The sequence below is a fragment of the Falco rusticolus genome, chromosome 5, assembly GCF_015220075.1.
Source record: "Falco rusticolus isolate bFalRus1 chromosome 5, bFalRus1.pri, whole genome shotgun sequence".
Classification (NCBI taxonomy): domain Eukaryota; kingdom Metazoa; phylum Chordata; class Aves; order Falconiformes; family Falconidae; genus Falco; species Falco rusticolus.
Genome location: NC_051191.1, coordinates 74,240,271 through 74,260,889, shown reverse-complemented (window position 1 = coordinate 74,260,889; position 20,619 = coordinate 74,240,271). Strand labels below are relative to the sequence as shown.

The following is a 20,619-nucleotide window of genomic DNA, read 5'->3' as shown; positions in this document are numbered from 1 at the left end:
AGTTCAGTGATGGCAAGTGTAGGGTCCTGCACCTGGGAAGGAACAGCCCCTGACCCCTGTACAGGCTGGGGCTGCCCTGCTGGGAGGCAGCTCTGCAGAGAAGGCCCTGGGAGCTGCGGTGGGCAGCAAGTTCCCCTCGAGCCAGCTGTGTGCCCGTGTGGCCACGCATGCCAATGGGATCCTGGGGTGCATTAGGAGGAGCGTGGCCAGCAGGTCAAGGGAGGAGATCCTCACCCTCCACTCTGCCCTGGTCAGGCCACACCTGGAGTGCTGTGTCCAGTTCTGGGCTTCCCAGTTCAAGAGAGACAGGGAACGACTGGGCAGGGCCCAGCGGAGGGCTACCAGGATGATGAGGGGACTGGAGCAGCTCCCTGCTGAGGAACGGCTGAGAGAGCTGGGCCTGTGTAGCCAGGAGAAGGGAAGGCTGAGAGGGGACCTTACCAGTGCCTACAGATATCTCGAGGGCGAGTGTCCAGAGGATGGGGCCAGGCTCTTCTCAGAGATGCCCAGGTGTGACAGGACAAGGGGCAATGGGCACAAACTGCCACACGGGAGGTTCCCTCTGAATATGAGGAAAAACTCTTTACTTTGAGGGTGACAGAGCGCTGGGACAGGCTGCCCAGAGAGGCTGTGGAGTCTCCTTCTCTGGAGACATTCACAACCTGCCTGGATGTGATTCTGTGCAACTTGCTGTAGGTGAACCTGCTTTAGCAGGGGCTTGGTCTATCAGCTCTCCAGAGGTCCCTTCCAACCATGACCATTCTGTGATAGAACTACTTTGAACTTTGTGCTGTCCCTCCCATGCATATTTTCAGTCTCATCTCCTTATTAGAAAATGTTACACTCACTTGATCTTCAAGTACTTTGTTTTATTTTAAAATATTTTTTAAATTTAAACACCACACACAGAGTCTGATGATGATTTGGCATACACAGCTGTATTTTATTTTTAGTATCATGACAGATAATTTCTAAAACAGGGATTCTGAATAGTTATTCCTCATCATCTATAATGTTTTTCTTCTAGTAAGCCTGCATAACACAGCAAAAGAATGTTCCCTTTTTTGAGAAAGTACTCTATGTCTTATGAAATATTTTTGTGTAACAACCATGGGTATAGATTAATTTCAACAGGTACATCTGTAAGTATCACAGTTTTAATTCTAAATAGTGAATACAAAGTTCCAAGAAATCTATGCATTTATCTTGCCTGAAAATTATCTGGAATCTTTTTTGCAGTACTGAAATTTTCTTTGGCAGTATATACATGTGCTTGACTATTCTTTAACCATTTTGCAGGTTATCTACATTGCTGGCACTGATTAAGAAAACCCTAGTTTTTCGCTCATTTATGGGTGCATATTAATGAAAAATTACAAAGTGGATGAACTGACAGATCAAGATACTGAAAATACTACAGTGGTCTTTTTGAAAGCTGGATCAAATTGGGTCAAGAGGGACTAAAACACATCATAGTCTTATTCCTGTTAAATGCCTACAAAATGAAAGGAGTCTGTAGCAGAGTGGACCAGAGCCAATGATTCATTCCATCTCACAATATCTTTCAGGGTAACAAAACTCATTCTTTTTCCTCTTTAGAAAAGAAGCCCATGCAGATCTTTTCACAGAAAGTAATTGTGTCTTAATATTCTTTCTAAAAAATAGCCAGACGGATAGGGTTTCCTTTTAAATCTCTCTTTAGTCAAAAGTCTATTTTAGGTATCTTAAGCCTTGCCATCAAAATCCAGGATGCATACAGAAATTAAACTGAACATTTACGTTAAAGAAAACACAAGGGCAAAAATGTTCTCATTCTAAATTTCAGTTTCAGTTGCTAACCCCACCAGACTTGCAGATCTTGAGGTTATCAGGGAAAAGGCTAAAAGCTGGAGATGAGTAACGTCTGATTTGACAACCACTGAAAACAGTGAGAAGAAACCTCGTGAAAGAAGTAGGACCAGGAAGACTGCAGGGAAGAGCAACAGGGATAATGAGTTACTGGATGGCTTTCATTAAAAACAACAACTAAAAGTCTAGGGAGTCTTAGTCTGGAGGAGAGAAGATTCAAGGCCTTTGGCTTGATAGATAGATAAATTGCTGCACTACTGATGGGAAGTTAATTACCACACTGAATAGGTGATACAGGAAGATGCTTTATGATGTATCAGTTTAATCAAGATGGAGATAATGCAACTTCTCATGGTTGTGGTACACTTAAAGTATTCTCTAACCAGTTATGGCAAAGCAAAATGTCATGGTGACCTGTAACTAGCATTCAACTGGATGACCTGTAGGCAGGGTATCTCATTTCTTTCAAGACTCCAATTCTCTCTGCTAGCATTTTTAAAAATGCATTAAAAAATTTTACCTTACCACCTATGAGACTGGGAAGAATTAGTCCTCATTGACAGACAGCAGCAATTTGACATAAAGTGGTTAATCAGTTTGAGGGGGTTAAGCAGGCAGTCTGTAGCAGAAATCGCAAGTAAACCTTTTCTCCTAAGTCCTATGTGTCTTCTCCTGAAAACCTCTACTTGAAGTTGTTACTCATGTTACACATAAACCACTTTTGTGGTCACATTAGGAAGACAGTACATGCTGTACATCACCTGCAACCTGATGGAGGCTAAAATCTCTTTGTTGCTGAACAGGCTTAAACAAATATGCCACAGCCAACTGGTAGATCCCTGTGCAAAAGCCTGATGCAACAACTTCATAAATCTGAACATTTAGGCACAATTGCACCAGACAGGAACATCTCTCTTAAAACTATACTCATTAATGCCACAATACTTACACTGCAGTTCTCACTGATAGCTGTTTTATCATTTAGGAGTGTATCTTCTGCCAGACATCCAGATCAAGCAATAGAAGATGTGTAACACTTCTGCTAAAATGCCATGAAGATAAGAACTGGGAAAGCGCGTAAAGGAAACAGATACGCAGAAGCCAAGGTGCTTAAGTAACACCCTCACCAAGCTGTCCAAGCTGTGTATGTAGCAGAGGACTGGAAATCTGGGTAGAGGAGGATTTCAAGTGAGATACCAAGAGAATTTCCTGCATTGGGTAGGTTTCTCTTCCCCAGCAACAACCTTCCCTATGACAGCCAAGCATCTCCTGTCAAAGCCAGATGGAGGGAGTCTGAGGCACTGATACTGCTGACATTTTGCCTTTCCACAGAACATTTTCATACAAGGAATCAATAAAAGCTTATCAAGGTTAAAGGACTAGGAAGAAGAGGCATAGGGCTAAAAAAACCCCACCCAAACTGGGAGTCAGTGATATAGCCAAGGTACGATTCCTTTCCAGTGGGAAAAAAATCTAAGAGTATCTGCAAGACATAGCTTTCAAGTAGCAGTTAATAAGCTAAAAGTGAAGTTTAGCTTCAAGGACTCAGAGATTTGACCTAGGTTTCCCACTATCCAAGGCAGCATTGCCAATGTGCACTATACAAGCAAGACCACAACAGACAGACCCTGTGCAGAAGCTTCCACCCATGGACCACTCACTTGGCAGAAGTCCTTGGAGGCAGGGAGTTCTCATTTTGTGAGCCTCCATTGACATTTGTTCCTCATTGCAACAGGAAGAAATCTAGTGAGTGACCTAGATGGAAATGGTATATTCTGAAAATTAAGAAACATTAAATGAGAAGAACAAGGAACTCTCATCTACTTACTGGGTAGGAAAATGCATTTAGCGAAAGGAAATAAAAGTGTTAGAGAGCCAAGGAAAGTTAAAGCATCACCTGAGGATTTATAGTATAAACATAATCACTAGGACTTTGTCCTCATCTGGCTTCAGCAATTCATATCTGCCCACACATGAATAAACTGGAAGTTAAGTGATCTCTCACTCATCTTCAATAAGCAGTTTTCTGAAAAACAACAATCGTGGCTAAAGGAAAGGGAGCTTCAATCTTCCCCTCTTCCCTTGGCAAAGAACTATATTTGCTATGGATAAGTCTTCCAATGAAGACAGAAAGAGATGCTTGCTGTTTTGTATCTACCAGGCCAGGGAACCCTACTCCTCCTGTCCCTGGAATGGCCAGGTCCATTTAATCCTATATCTTCCATTGTTTTTAAAGGGAAGTGGCATGGGGAAGCTTAAGGGAGAGAGGACCTTTTCTTAATCTCAAAAAGAACTCAGTGTCAAACTCCAGCTATCTTGAAGAGGCTTGTACACAAAAAATCTGCGCTTGGAAAATCTGACTTAAAAATCTGAAGACGTATAAGCTAGGTCAATCAGATCTTCAGACACTAGAATCATCATTTGTTTTAGAAAATGTACTCAAGGCCTCTAATGTGGGTATTAGACTGAGCGCTGGAACATCCATTCCAAGCAAGCAGGACTCAGTTACGCTGATTCAAGTGCAGCATGGGAACCTCTGACAAAATGCTGGTGTCTCCTTGGGATTCCTATATGCACCCAAACTTGTGTTTCTGGGTTGTTCTGGGAGGGCAAAAATGTACAGGTTCAGCCCCAGGTTAATTCTCAGACTAACACTGTAAATAAATTTGTCTCACTGACTAAACTACAAAGAAAAGGAAATGAGTAAGCAGAATAACCAGAAATACCAGATGAGGACAATGGATGTAAATCTTGACATGACAATAGACCATACAGGACAACATAAAGAGGAAGAGGAGATGACCTTGATTGTTTGGAGATACTGTTAGAGAATGGGGAAAAGAGAAGAAAAAGAAGCCCCACAGATACTATTTTCATTTCTTAAAATGGAGATATTTATTTGTTAAGATAATTAAATCCAAATTATAAATAACATAATAGTTACCTTTGAAAAATTCCATCAAAATTAATCAAAACAATGAGCCTGTCCCTTCTGATCATGCTCATTAAGACTCTGCAGCTATGAAAAAAGGCATGGACTACTATAAAATTCAGATTTGTTTCCGTCCACTTGCATGAATATTATAAATAAGACTTTCCTTATAAAAATCACATGAGATGCTTGTGGCATATTTTGTAAAATGCAACTAGAAAAAGACAACAAGATACTGTTAATAAATAATACATTCAATAACAAAGCAATTTTTGCTATTGAGAAACATCTAGACATTTTGGGGTACAGTCACCATGAAACCATCTGAAAAAGAGACATTCTTAAAAGGAGCGCTGCACACTACTTGAAAATGAACAAATTCTACTGACATATTAGAAAATACATTATTGCCCAGCAAAGAAAGACAAACCCTTAGTCCTTGTAACAGTGTTAGCCAACAGCAAACATTTGCTACATTGGAGAGATTTAGATCGAAGCCCTAATCACAAGACTCTAAACAACAACACACTTTGTGATGTTTAACACAGTCCACAAAAGCACCTTCGCCCCTGAGCGTGCCAAAATGATGGTGATTCAAGGAGATGTTTACCCAAGTGCTCACATCATTTTGACACAACATCCAGCCTGTAAAGCTTACATACATCATAAATGATACAATAAATATTACATGCCAGTCACTGGAGGTAAGACAAATCCATGGAATTATGCAACCTCAGAGGCATAATGGTTTGCTTATCTACTTTAAAACCATCTCAAGACATTGAACTACCACATTACCATCACATTTTTCAATAAACTGGGCAAGATAAGAAGGAACGCAAATAAAAGTACTAGAATTACGCGAGGGCAAAATTCACCAGCTAACACTGACATCCCACATCACATTGCTCCTTTGTAAATATTGTGTGAAAGAGCAAAAAAGGCAGTTATGCCCAGTCCCTAAAGAGATAGGAGACACCTTGCATCTATCCTGCCTGGACAATTGTACACCAGCATTACTATAAACTACAGACGGATCCCAAGTCAGCTTGTTTTAACCAAACACTGAGCTCCTTCCAAACATACATTTACGGTATGGTATGTTTTACCACTGATGCAAGCATCACTTGCTTGAGCACTCCACCAAGAGCAAGTCTTGCCCTCTCTCATAGCCAGCCTTGCAGGGTCGGGTCAAAGTAGGAGGTCTGATATGTGCAGATGGTACGACAGGGAAAGTGAGAGAGCAGGGACCTTGCAGCTACAGGTGGAGACAAGCAGAAGCCAATCGTGATCCTTCAAGGAATACTTACTGGGCTACTTGCCTTCAAATCACCTGTTTTGTTCCAAAAGCAAAACACCAGGCAGTTGGTATTACCCCAGTGATGAGCCAGCTGTGGGTTCCCTGGTCCCCTGTGGCTGGGCAGGTATTTCAGGATTGCTGCAACTTGGGGATAAGGGAAAAAGTGTCACTCCTTCCTGACATCACCGATTTCTCATGAATACCTCAGTCAGGTAAATGCAAAATTATTAATTTTGAAAAAACTTTGCTTGGTCCATTTCTGTTTTAGTCAAGCTCAAAACTCCTTCCTTGAGTTGTGTGCATGTCTGTGCCTACAAGAAATGGAAGGGACCTCCTGGCATTTTAGCTTGCACTTCAGCTTCCAGCCATAAGCAAGCAGCACCACACCAAACCACAGTTGCTTATTTCCTGGCACAGGAACAGACTATTGAATTCCATGGGCAGGAAACATGGTATGACACCACCAGTAAGCCCGACTGATCTCCCAGCCAGTGCAGGCCTGTAAGCCCATGCCTGGGAAGTCTGATCTGCTGGAAATGCAAATAGATTTCCCCTTACCATGCTGGAAGGAAGCATATTTAACTTCAGGAAGAGAGCAGTTTGTTTATCACCATCTTAATGGTAAAGCTTATGTTACCAGAATCTGAGTCTGGTCGTGAAAAGGGAGATAGACAAGAGGATGTGGGTCACTGCAAAAACTGCCAGAAACACTTTCTTTCCATTTCACGTCTCTTTTCAGTATTTTTACACTACAGAGCTCATACTCTGTACATACATGGACATGATATTCAAATAAAAACACATGCACTCTTTTACATTCATCGTCATCTGCATGCTGTTTCACAGTTCATTGTCAAAACAACGTACCACTCCACAAAAATATCACAGCAACACACCTTTAATTTCCTTCATATCTTTCTTTGTTTGCTTTTCTCTTGAGCTTTCAGAAATAGCCAGATGGAACCAGCACTGACACAGGTTAAAGCAAGGTGTCTGATATGCATAAGAAACAGAAAGGTTTAGAATCCTTAAAGGACTTCCACCAGGAAGGCAGGATTGCTGTGTCCCCTTGAACTGCCAGAGCTGGAGATGAAAATGACTCTACAAGATTTCAGTTGCCAACTTAAGATACTCATAATTGTTCTTAAATACACCTTTAAAAAATATCTAAGTTTCTAAATAAAAATAGGAGACATTTCTGCCATATGCTCAGAGTGAAAAATCAGAATTTACAGCAAACTGTTTGCACATTGAGACTGCTTGATCTTGACCTGTAAGTGGCTAAAGCATGGCATGAAAATGCTTTGTACTGTCTTCCCTTCCACAACAAAAGAAAAAGAGCCTTGTTGCTATTGGACTGCTATAGCTGTTGCACTTGAAGTTTCTTCTGCTTCCACGGGGGCCCAGACACTTGCTGGCTCATCCCTCAGCAGATGTCTCAGCTCTGCTGTGGTGCTGGGAGGCTGCAGCGTGGAGCCACTCGGCCAAGGGGAGCTTCCAGCACCCAGCTCTAGTGATGAGCTAGCTGCTCAGGAGGGGGAAAGGCAGGGCAGAGGATGACATAACCATGGCTCCATGAGTTTCCAGCTAAGAGACTACTTCTCAGATTCAAAACTATCCTTCCCAGCAGGGTCAGCAAGGCTGGCCATGTCAGAGCACCAGGGGCCCCATGCCACCTCCTGGGGAGGGAGGACGCAGCAGATGGCAGTGGCTCCTGCTCAGCCCCCACCAAGCAAGGGCTGGGACCACACTGCGTGCTTCATCCTGGCAGCACCCCTGAGAATCTCCCAAAGCCCCAAGAGGTTCAGGAGCCAGGGGTTGCCCTCCGCCCCCAGCACAGGTACTCAGCGCAAGCCAGTCCAAACCCAGGCAGTGGTTTTTCATGCCTTGCTTTCTCACCCAAACAGTTCTCCCTCAAGAAGAGGATAAACCCCCCTTCATTTAAAATGCAGACTACCAGTAAATTCTCCAGAGGAACAGAAACTTTACTAAATGCAATTTCTGCATGTTGCATGTAGCAATAACTTATGCATTGGAAAAAGACCTGAGAGATATCCACCAAGATGCAAACAAAAGAAAAAATGAAAAATAATGAGGTCAATGGAAAGAATACATGTACCAAAAACAAGAAGACAGTGACAGATACTGATTCAAGTTGTTTCTATTCTTGTCTGAGCTTGTAACTTCCATGAGACATAAAATGAAAATAAAAAATATTTTTATCACCATGGTAGTTACAGGCCATGCAAAATTAATTTATATTTTATTGACTGATTGACTATGAGTGCACTAAGATACTGCAAAGATCCAAAACTTGACTGCATGCTATTTAGGTTAAAACCCAAAGACACAGCCAGGCTGGGTTTTATGAAAGCCAGAAGAATTTTCAGTTCTCAAAACTTTTAATTGTTAAGAGGACGTTAATTTGTCAAGACTTCATTGTTGATCATCATAAGTAGTGTTATGAAACTGTGCACAAAACAGCAAAGAACCATAAGACCAACATTTTTAAGACAGCCAGCATCTGAGACTAGAACTGAACCTTAGATATATAGTGTCATTAAAAAAAAAAAAGAGAATAAAGAAAGATTTCTTCCCTGCAAAAACTATCAGAAAAGAAAAATTGCAGTCAAATAGCAGGGGGGGAAGATCATATCATTACATCAATAAATTCTAACAAAATTATTTGACAATGAGTGGAAATATTAGCAGGCATCAGATCCATCATGGACAGTAAATTACTTGAGGTTATCTAACTCCTAGATACAGTCAGTCAGTGGTGAGGCTTCACACTGTAGAAAAATCCTTTTTTCATTTTCAATTGGCTGACACAATGTACTTGACAGATAGATCACTTCTATGCAACTTGCTGAAACAAGGACATGACTTAGATTATGATTTGATTTCAGACTGACGCCTTACTACAGCAGATGTTTGAAATGCAGTTATCTGCCTTACAAAAACAACCAATGAATAGCACAAACTACTCGTGATCTATACTTATGGAAAAAGATCAGTAGCTTACAGAATAGGAACCTTTAACTAGGTAGAATAATCTGTCTTTGCTTGAAAATACCTTAATCTACAATTTTCATAGGATGAATTCCCTCAGGATTGAGAGCAGACAGCTGGTTAAAAATCTAGGCAATTCTACTAATTTGATGGGAATCCGAACAGTAAAAGACAGCAGAGAATTTGGCTTATAAATTTAAGGGCAGGCAGACAGAAGAAAACCTTCTTTTCCCATTAAAATTCATGGCTTTTCACTTTCCTGCAATCTATGCATTATCTGAAGTCCTTATTGTGCTTACTAACAATGAGGCTGGATTTTAACAGCATAAATTCAGTCAGATAAATGTTTGTTCGTTTTCTTGTTTTCACTGTTCAAAACATATAAACCTTTGTATTTTGTAAAATTTCTGGGTTTTTTCACTTTACTTCCCAAGCATGACTTAACCAACTCTCAAAACATCTAAGCTAAATATAAACTCCATTCACCTGACAGACAAATCACTGCAGGATGAAAGATTTCCAACATTCTGGGGTAAGACATACTGGAAATAAGGTAGCCTTCATTTTAATTCTGAGTTAATACAGTAATTAGTAGTAGGAAGATGTGAAATACTGCAACCAAGCTTGCTTGCACTCAGTATTAATAAACCTGAAGTGGCGTCTCTGTTACGGTTTTCGGTTTAGAGACCAGAGGAAAGTTCACTGGAGTGCAGAAATTATAAACAACACAGCACGTTTCACCCCAGTACGACAAGAACCGAAAGAGTGGAAGAATAGAGACCTAACATCTGCTAATAACTTCAGGTCCCAATTCAGCCAAGCATGCAAACACATGCTGCATCCCTTTATCTTTACAAGACTGTGCCATTCTGCAGATTTATCTCCTTTCTGATCTTTGTCTAGTTCTTTAGACACAACTACTAAATGGTAGCATATGTACAGTAAGAAACCTCAGAAGATCTAAACCTCTGTCCTGAGTTTGGTTTTCTTTCTTTTTTGACTACATTTGGAGGATAATACTTAATTTTTTATCTAAGGACACCACACGGAATAGTCTAAAATTGGAAGCTTTGCAGAACTATGGACTTGAATACAAAGGTAAAAGTGCAGAGTAACTTGAAATACAGGCAAAACCCTCACATATCTCTCACATAGGGCTTGTTCAGTTATTGATGTATTTCAGGAGGTGAAAAAACGGGATCTTTTTTCACATGTAAAATTTGTGCCTTTTTTTTTTTCCCCCACCAAATAATTGCAAAGTAATTCTTCAAGATACCAATCAATGTTTGACTATAAATTTCAGGCTATCAAATATTTTGTTTATATTTATATAATTGTGTGCCTATATATTATTTAGGTAACCTACAGAGACTTCTAAAAAGGGTAAATAAGAGTTCTGATTGATATTTCATTCCATTTTCAATGCAAGGCGAAGAGCATGAACAAAAGAAAAAGCCACTGTTTCTGTCTGTGCGTAGAACAATTCTTTGAAATGCTTATGAGGTAGGAGTTTCAAGAGCACTGAATGCTGACCTAATCCAATATTGGCTCAATGGGGATTTCATTATTGATATAAATAAAAAACACAGTGTTTTTTTTTAAGTCCTTGCCCTATGCAGCATCAGGCATTCACCTTCCGGTGACCTCCTCATATATACAAGTCTCATATTCAGTATGGCTTTCAGATATGTTTTGGAACAGGCCAAACCATGCAGGGTGACAAAATGATACACTAAAGGACTTATTTCCAGTCGTTTCAATGCTCATTTCAGTTTTCACTACATTCAAAGTCCAGTCCTTTAAAATTAGTCAACATTATGACCTTCAGGATCAAAGTCCATGCTTGAAGAGCCCTCGCAGAACTAAGAATAACACTCAGTATATGGGAGACATCAAGCAGGCAGAGCTGCAGCTAAAATACCTTTTTTATTTTCAGTGCAGCACAGCCTGTATCATCTGCTGAAACTCTACAGCTCAAGAGGCAGCAATCAACTCACGTGTTTGTAGGAGCCCTGCCAGATTACTCCAAAACAGCATTCTCCTGAAAACTGGACATCTTCTGTCAGTTTTGCTTTGCATGCTAGAAGCTACGGGTATCCGAAAAGAAAACTTGTGGTCTTGGAAAAAGAAGTGTTTATTTTCAGTGCACGTAAGGATTATAAAAAAAGTGTTCAAGCATTTTCTACAAAAATTAATACATGCAGAGAAGAAAAAGATGTTGTGATTATAGCACTTCACAGCACACTGAGATCCTGGTCAAAGACAACCAAGCAGGGACTCAAATCTGGGTCTCAGTGCTCAGATTACGCTGTTGTAATCAAGATCTCTTTTTCTCTGTGCATATATTTTCAGTGAAAATGTTTCCTTTACTACCAAGGTAATCACATAATAACAAAGCTTCTTGCAGAATATGTAGATTCCCTAGCTTCTTGGTAATAATTTAGCTTAAAATATATTATGCATCTGTAATTGCCCCCTTCCAATAAACAGAAAATCATGTAACTCATCTTTGCTATGGGCCCCATCTGAGCAAAACAATTCATTGAATATACCATTAGAAATCAACAGAAACTATTCAAAAGGTACTTAAGTGTTTTATTGAACACTAGCTCGTTCATAAACCCAGCCAACAATTACTTGTGGCATTGCTTTCTTACACTCACTTCGGATTCACTCACAATAACTAAATCCACTCTGAAAGAAAAAAAAGAGTTTAACTTGGAAGGAGAAGACAAGTAACACAATAAATTCCAGGTGGTCTGAGCGCTAAAAGTTCACTTGCTTTAGAGAGACCCCGAGAGGGTAAATACTCAGCTCAACAGAAAGCTGACCAACTCAATAGCAGCAAGACGTACATGTGCATTATTTTAAGATGCAGTTTTAATGGGCCCTTCTGAGACTTGCCAGGGATCGAAAGTGTTTCAGGACAAGAAGCAGGCTGGTCTCCAAAGAGATGAGCTGCCATCATTTGCAGTAAGCCCAGCACTTTTGACTGTGAAGCAGGAGAGGGATAACTCCACTATGGGTAATCACCTAGGAGCTGGTCTGCAACCCAGGAGCACATCACTGAGCTGCATCCCCTGCCCCATACATGCCTGAGCACCGGTTAGGGCAGCATCGGTGCGTGCCTGAAAAAACCACAGCCGCATGCTAACGAATAAACTGTACCACTAAGGAAAAAGCTTAAGTTTCTGCTCTGTCCTGCAGAGCTCAGCCTTACAGACTCTGCTGGAGTGTTTTCACAGCCCTGTGGAGACCTCTGAATGCAGCCCAAGTTCAGGAAAACTATGGATCACCATCCAGAGGTGTCTGTCTCTCCTGATTGTAGAGAACCTATGCAACCATTTTCAATTAACAACACTTTCCCCCTGCCCCCTTTTTTTTTTTTTTTTTTAACAGCTGAAGAGACAGAGTGAGAGTCATTTTTAAGTATACACATTAAGCTGAAGAGGCTGAATACACTAGGGCTCAACCTACCGTAATAAAACCTGAAGAAAATGAATAACCAGGGAGGAATAAATAGCTGTTTCAGTTCCCATTGCTGCCAAAGAAATACCAGCTAGGGAGGGTAGGTTAAGTCTCCTGTTGGGTATTTGTGTTACGCTTAGGAAAATGAGTTTGCTAATATTTAACAAAAAGGCCAATAAGCCTTTTACTAATTGTTCTGTTCAAAAACTACCAAAAAGTCAAATATCTGATAGATTCCAAGTGACAAAATCTGGGAATTCAAAGAACCAGAAGTTATTTTACAAGAATTGCTTTGGAAAATGCAGCCTCATTCCATCCTCTCTCTTCCTCAGTGATGGAATTACCAACACCTAACTGAAGTCGTATTTTTGATTTGCAGTTAACTCTTGTTAGTTTTATCAACATTTCAGAAGAAAAGAGGTTCAAAATCACAAAGTATATTAGCTACAATATGGCTGATTTTCTAAATCACACTTCTAACCCAATGAAGACGGTCATCAGGAAGGACAGAGCAGAGAGATCCTTTGGGATGACTTTGTGGGGCACAGATAGAAGATGATCCTAGAGGGATCCCAGACGGAGATATGACGGAACCACATGACATTAGGAGCAGGTCCCATTAGGGAGGTCATAGCACACCAAGACAGTCACAGCCCCCGGAGCACTCCCCAGGCATTGAGCCAGGGAATAGGCATTTCTGGACAAAGTCTGATGAATGTTATTTACTAGGACGTGTCAACTAATGGAAATCCCACCATACCATTTCATGATGGAGACAGTGACTCAGGATAATAGCTAGTTAGTCCATTTTATATATGTGTTTTGGGGGGAGTGGCAGGACAGAAGGGACAGACAGATTCATCATCATTCTTTGTTCCATTGTACTTCCCTTTGTTTAATCAGTTTCTCCTCCACATAAAATTTTGCTTTGCTGCCATCCTGCAGATAACCATCAGTAGGTCACAGGTAGTTCATTTTTCACAGTCACTACCAGATTAAAATGTCCTGCACTTACTTTGAACTGGGAATCTTTACAAAGAATTGCTACACTCCAATTTGTTACACCACTGATTCGATCTTCCTTTTTTTCCAGATCACCCAACTCTTCAAGAACTGCCTGTCCTTCACATAACCTGGACTCCTTCCAACAATTACTAATCTATTGAGCTGAATAAAAGAACCAAAGCAGGCAGCAAATTATGAGATAGCATTTACCTCCTTCATTATCCTCAATTCTAGCTGAAAGTTTTCACACTTCTGTTCTTGTTAATTACAGGCAAGGGTGAGCCAGACACTAAACCAGTTTCCATGAAGATGTATAGAGGAAGGGTTTTACATAACTACCATAGTTCAGATGTTCAATTTAAAAAAAATCAGATGCTTTGCTTAGTTTCAGGTCCCACAGAGGTGCAAATTCAGCAGTGTATGTTATGACACCATTTTGATGAAGCTAACAAAAATGTGAAAGTTGAAAAACGGTCAGTATTTCTATATTCTACAAAAGTTAAGCTGTAACAGAGGCTTGGACCTTTGACATCTGTGGCTCGTTCTCCCCTAATCTGGAATCTTCATTTCAGCAAAAATATAAAAAAACAACATTCATGAATAAGAGTCCTTACAGCATTACAGCAAGGTCTGTGCCAAAATCATAAATGTTTTTATTCTCATGAGCACATGCACACCTTCCCTATGATTTTTGTTTCCTGGCTTCTGTTTAGCTTGTCTGTTTTAGAAGGAGCTCCAAAAGCTTCATAATCAACAGGAAAGAGAAATTTTACATAGTTTTGGCACAAGTTCAAAAATTGGTCTTGATTTACTCAAAAATATAGTCCCAAAAGGATCACATTTAGAGTGATTTTAGTACTGAATATCTTCCATGCACAGCTCGTGTAAAGGAATTTATTCTCATTACAAATATGGGGCAATACGTCCTGTGCAGACCACTGATTCCAGCACTTCTGTACCTTGTCACCTCTATGATAAAATTAATACCTAGGAACATTAACAAATCATTCAACCAGTCTGAACTAGTTTTATTGAAGATGAATTGCAGTAGCTTTCAACCTGGCAAAGACTTGTGCAGCTTTAGCTACTCTAGCAGAGAAATTCAGGGTCTGGCAGTAGAAATAGAGAAGCTAGAGTAGGGAATCTCACTAACAAAATAAGCATCATTAAGATTTCAATTAACTTTAATATAAGAACGGAAGCAATGAGATCTGATTAAGGGCACTGCCATCAATGGACTGGAATTAATCAACAGGTAAATGCTGGATGGATATAACCACGCTGAACAAAGTTTGCCATCGCTGCAAGACACTGATTTCTCACGGTTAACGTTTACAGTTAGCCTCCTGGATTTGCCTGTGCCTTCCTTTTAGCAGGAGTATGGTCCTATCCCATGGTGTGACCTCTCACCCAAAGGAGGATACAACTTCATTCCCTTGCTTGCAATGCCATATTTCACATCAATGATCCTATACATGGACAGACACCCCTGCTAGATTTAGACAAGGCAAACCTTATGCTGAGCAGCAGCATGGACGGAGCATATTTACTCCATTTCTGTCAGGCAGCTGCCACTCTCACGTTCCCAGCTGCTTTTCTTATTATTGTGTGTGTGTGACTGCTCTTTCCATTAAACACTTGCAGTACTTGCCTCTGTCTCTTTTTACTTGCTGGAAAAAAGGCTGATTGCTGGTCAGTGTCTGCATGGACTGACAAGTCAGCCAGTTGAAAGAGATTTTGCTCTTAAAAGGGGCATTACTTTTAATTTCTCTTCTTTCCTCAGCTGCCAGTTTTCTGGAAGTTATAGAAAATTACTTATCCTTGAAGCCTTTACTTCCCTATCAAATGTGGTTGTCTTTGTAAGATGAAGTTATATTCACTGTACATAAATGTGAATAGACCCAGAATTACCAATTTCTCCAACTTCAAGCACACATCACACACAGCCTGTGTCTCTTCTACCACCATTATTTTTTGGAAGCTATCTCCTTGCAAACATCAGGACTGCAGACATCAGAAGGGACTCACAAAGACCACAGGCTACAAGTTTGGTCTGCCTTAGGCTTACAGAGGTGAGGAACACATCAAATACATCATCTTCAGATACCCAGAACACTGGTTGAACATCAAAAAGCCAGACATTGTGAAACATTGCAAAAAGTTTTCCCACAAAAATACATGGTTTTCTCTTGTTCTTCTAATCCATTTATTTTCCCAAGACATGGAAAAAAGGATTACCAAAGGGCTGGAGAGCTGTCAGAGAGGTTCAGAACTAAATTCCCAAGTATTGGTAAAAATACAAAAAAAAATGACCAGCAAAGAGGCAATTCCCCCCTGCTCTCCTCATTCCCTCCCACCCCCAAGGAATTGCTGAAGTGCCAATTCTAGCACATCATATTTCGGCTACTGTTCTCACAGATAGTATTATCTTTAAAGCACTAAATGTGCAAAGCTTGATGTGTACAATAAAAATGGTACAGGCATCTCTTCTTCTCCAAGAAAGGCAGTTCAGTAGAATTCTGCCATAACAAGCAGTAAAGAAAATATTTTACGTTCAGATCCTTCCTCATTGAGTACCCACATCATAGATAAAACAAATATAATGAAAGGGAACGAATTATCAAGTGACGTTCCATCAGTGTGTTGACTGTACTTTTAACAAAAACATGGACAGAGGTACAATGGGTTATAGAAGCACATTCAGGTTTTTTCAGAACAATCTCTAGAATGTTATTTAATCCAAATCTCCATGTTACAGTTCAGCACTGTCCTGTAATCCTGTGGAACAGTGCCCACTTTATGCTTGGAATATCCATATTTAGGTAGAAGATTTTATTATGAAACATAGGTTTAAAAGCCAAACTTTTTTTGCCAATGTCCTCCACAAATAGTTGAATTATTCATATTTAAAGAAAAGCCATAGATTTTGCTTTTTTTTTCCCCCTTTTTAATTATATCTATATAACTTGCAGCTGGTAGTCCACAAAGAGAGATGTCAACATACGATAGGACACATCCCCTAAAATACTAGCACTTTGGAGCTAAAACAGTTAGCACAGGAAGTTGTTGTGGAAAACTGATGACAGTTTTGTTTTTTCAACACTTTGACTAGAATTTCAGCTACTAATGATGGAAGGATACAAAAGAGAACACTGATATACGTTTTTAAAGTTAATGGCGAAAACATCTTACAGCTGAAATTGCACTGTGCACTGAGCTGGTATTCTCTTCTTGTCCTACAATGCCAAACCAAAGCAAACAAACAAAAAGATTTCTCATTTACATGGTGATAGGACCATCTGCTGCCCAAGTAATAACCCAAAATAAAACAGTCCTTCAGGCGCTGCGCCGGCCGGAGCAGCGTGCGTGCAACGCACACACTGACATAATTCGCCCACTGTGAGGAGAGAGGCTGCCTTACGTAAGGGCCTGCCGCTTTCTTTTTTTCTTTTTTTTTTTTTCTTGCTGGCTAAGCAGCTTTTCAGTGCTCCCAAAGGCTGTTTTATTTTTCAGACTATCTTTAACCAGTGACAATCTTGTGAGAAAAGTACGAGTCTTTAAGGCTAACGTTACAATCCAAGCAGAAGAGCTAGTCACACAAAGAGAAAGGATTTTTTAAGCTTCAACTCATTTAAAACGGCACTTACATTCATTTCTGCAGTTTATCTGCTATAAGCAAATGAAGAACCTCATTCTGCATTCCACTGAACACCTCAAATCCCCTTGACAGTCAATGAACATCTGGAGTCCAAATGAATACAGAATTGATCCCTAAGGCTGGACAGCAAAACAGGTCAGGAACCATCCCTACTACAAAAGCCACTGTGGAAATTTTGCAGCAGGTCAGCTGAAACCAGGCTGCCCTTCCCTACTGGTTTTGTAACACACGTTTTATTTTCAGACCAATTTGCCTTAACCAGCTCTTGCCCACAGTACAGCATTAGCATAGCTATCAGTGCAATGACCTAAACTATCCTGATAGAACCTACAACAGGTAAGTCCATCCATACTCAATAGGAGGGCATTCCTAGGACATTCTTCTAACCAGATTCTTAGCACCCTTCACTCTCCCAAGAGTCTTCAGAAGAGCTGATGGTACTCAGCTCCTGGGGCTTTTAAGCCTTTCCTTTTCCTTCCATTGGGAAAAAAGGAAAAGAAAAAAAAAGGGGGAGTGGGGGTGGGGAAAGAAAAAGGAAAGAAACAAAGAAAGTCAACAACACACACATGCTTGCCTACACACAAATCCCCCCTCAAACAGAGGGGGAAAAAAAAAAAAAAAGGAAAAGGAAAGCTCTGCCAAACTGGAATGAAATGGATTTTTGAACAGACAGTCATATTTGGCACTGTCAGCAAAAGCTTGTGGGTGGCCCTGTGTCTCTCTGAGCCTTAATGCCCTTTTTACATTGGTCATTTAAAAGCATTCCCTGGAAAGTTCAGCTGTGCTGCTTCTGATATTATTTTCACAAATCTGCTGAATGGACTTGATGTAGAGATTTGCTTCCCCCAACCCCAGTTCCACAAAGCACTATACATTAAGGACGTATTCCATTTGGCCTTCAAGTAGCATTTTTATGGTCCATGCAGATCCACGATTATTTTCCCTTTAAAAAGAATCAACAGAAAAACAGAACTCTCTGTTGGAGAGCATGGAAATTAAAAACTGTTGGATTTCCCAAACCAACTACTACGATCCTCAGGCAGAAGACTGGATTAAAGGGTCCTCACATGGTTCTAGCTGCATTCTCAGTACACCACTTTTATGAAGAAACCAGAGCTGTAGAAATTCCTCTGGCATGGCGTGGAATCCAGAATCGGGCAACACATTGTCATAGTAATGATGGCTAATAAACTTCCCGTGCAGGTCCACTGAGAACGGCCAGAAGCCATAAATCGTTACTTCTTCACACAGACCAAGGGCGGCACTGACTAGGAAAAGTCCTGTGGAAAGCCGTTTGGCATGGATACCTTTGGTTTTCCAGAATTTGCCAATGTCACGCAGGAAATTGGGGTTGGCAAAAAGGACTGTTTGCTTGGCACTGAAGTCCTCCAAGGTGTAATAGACACGTAGGGAGGGTCCTGTCCCAGTCTTCATGGAGAAGGCTGGCATGTAGATGTAGCTGTGGTTATACACCTTCACACTGTCCACAAATGCTTTTCGAGACCACAGCAAATTCTGAAACCTGCAAAACAATGGAGAAAAACAAGTTGGTCACACATAGGTTTTCCCAGTTACTTCAAAATATAGCTAAAAACTGCTCTTCATACCCATATTCACAGTTAACTGGACACCTTTCCTGAGCTCAGAGAAAGTTCAGACAAACTTCTGACTGTCTGACACTGCCCCTCTTCTGAAAACATAAACCTGAACACTGTTGAAAACTATCTAGTATCCTGCTAGCTCCAAAACCCAAAACATTTCTGATTTAATCTAACAAAAAAACCTTGAACGAACAGTGACAGTACTCCTGAAAATAAAGCCTTTTTTAGTGGTGACATTTTTCATTTGTCCAAAAAACAACTCATGTTTTCAGGCACAGAAATCTCTAAAAGAAATTTTAATATCCGTGTTATTCTTGTTTCTTAAAAGCATACTAAAAAAGAATCCAAGTTACATGTTGACCAAGCAAAACCAAAAAATACTTAAATAGAAACTTTGGACTTCTAAAACTTGTAAGAGTTGGTTTTGTTACACCTGTACAGTGATTTAAGTTGCGCTACAATAGCAGTTAATTCTCGTTTTGGAACTGAGAGAAACGTCAAAGAACGTACTTTGTCACAAACAATAAAACAAATCAATGAATTGTTTAGGATAAGTGGCACCACAAAAATGTAGCAACAGGCACCAAACAATATTCAGAATTGGTGTTTAAGATGGCACGATTGACACACTGAGTAGGTTTAAAGGCAGCTGGTACTTGTAGCGTGCAAGTTAAAGGAGAGGCTAGTTGGTAACTACGAGGAGGGCAACACATATGTACAGATTATTTCCCTAATATGATAGTTTTCTTACCCCTTGATATGAAAACATTGGGTTACAATTTGGTAAATTGCCAATAGCTATTTGCTGACGTCTATTTTATCCCTGATGTTAAGACTTACGTACTACTCCAAAACCAGTATCCTGTCAAGACTATAACTTTTCCTTGCCATATGCTTCTGGATATGCCAAGATGAATGAGACATCTGGCAGGAAATCCTAGGCCACTCACACACACCATAACCTGCACTGGTGTTTGACCTGTCTTGATGTCTGACACTAAACAAATCACGTTTCAGTAAAATATTTAAGTATCCCGGATAAGCTGATATGGAGGCCAGCCAGAGTCATGGTAAAATACAATACCTAAACCACAAAGTTGTTAAGTAATGGGCGTGCTTGTTGTCCTGGGGTGTTGAGTGCATTGGAGGGTACCTTTGCATGAGAAAGTCACTTTGATTTACTCTTGATAATATACTTTCTTTCCAGAGTTCACTCAACCTTCAGAGCACCAGTAGGCCCTCCCCACCTTTGCCACATGACAGTATATCTATAACCTTCCTCATGCAGGTGAAGTTTACTGCATTAAAAGCCACTTCTGCACAAGCCTCACATGCACTCCTTTCATTGCGGCTGGATTGCTCTCCCACATGTGATCCCTAATGTTCTTCCTCGGCTCCCAAGTGTCTGTCTTGCCCTTGTTACTGCCTCTCTCTCAATTTTCTGCAGCTAAGGTAAATGTGTCAAGACTGAGTTCATAGTCACGCAGCAGAGGAGTCAGAACAAGAAAGTTAAGACAGTACTGGATCTTTTTTCCTTTCTCTGGTGCAGGCACAGAGATAGCTACAAGAATACCTTTTTTAAATGGTTATGAAGACAATTTTATGTACAGACCTCTCTGAAACAGTAACAAGAATCATACACACAGAGCAACATACACAGGTTTAAGTAGGATGACAGATGACCTCAAGAAGCACCAAATAAAATTTCAGCTGAAACAATTGCCAATAGAAAAATACAGCTTCAACAGCCTCAAAATGCCTCATGAATATATGCCAGTTTTTAAAATTCTGTTTT

At 40.3% G+C, this 20,619-nt stretch overlaps 1 protein-coding gene across 1 annotated transcript in view; it reads right to left on the bottom strand.

Moving 5' to 3' along the window:
• Nucleotides 1-919: 919 nt before the first annotated feature.
• Nucleotides 920-20,619, bottom strand: part of ST8SIA1 (ST8 alpha-N-acetyl-neuraminide alpha-2,8-sialyltransferase 1) — a 141,228-nt gene continuing 121,528 nt past the window's right edge. Inside the window, exon 5 of the mRNA XM_037389176.1 lies at nucleotides 920-18,745. Coding sequence (XP_037245073.1) covers nucleotides 18,259-18,745 — 487 coding nt within the window. The 3' untranslated portion in view covers nucleotides 920-18,258. The remainder of the gene's footprint in view (nucleotides 18,746-20,619) is intronic.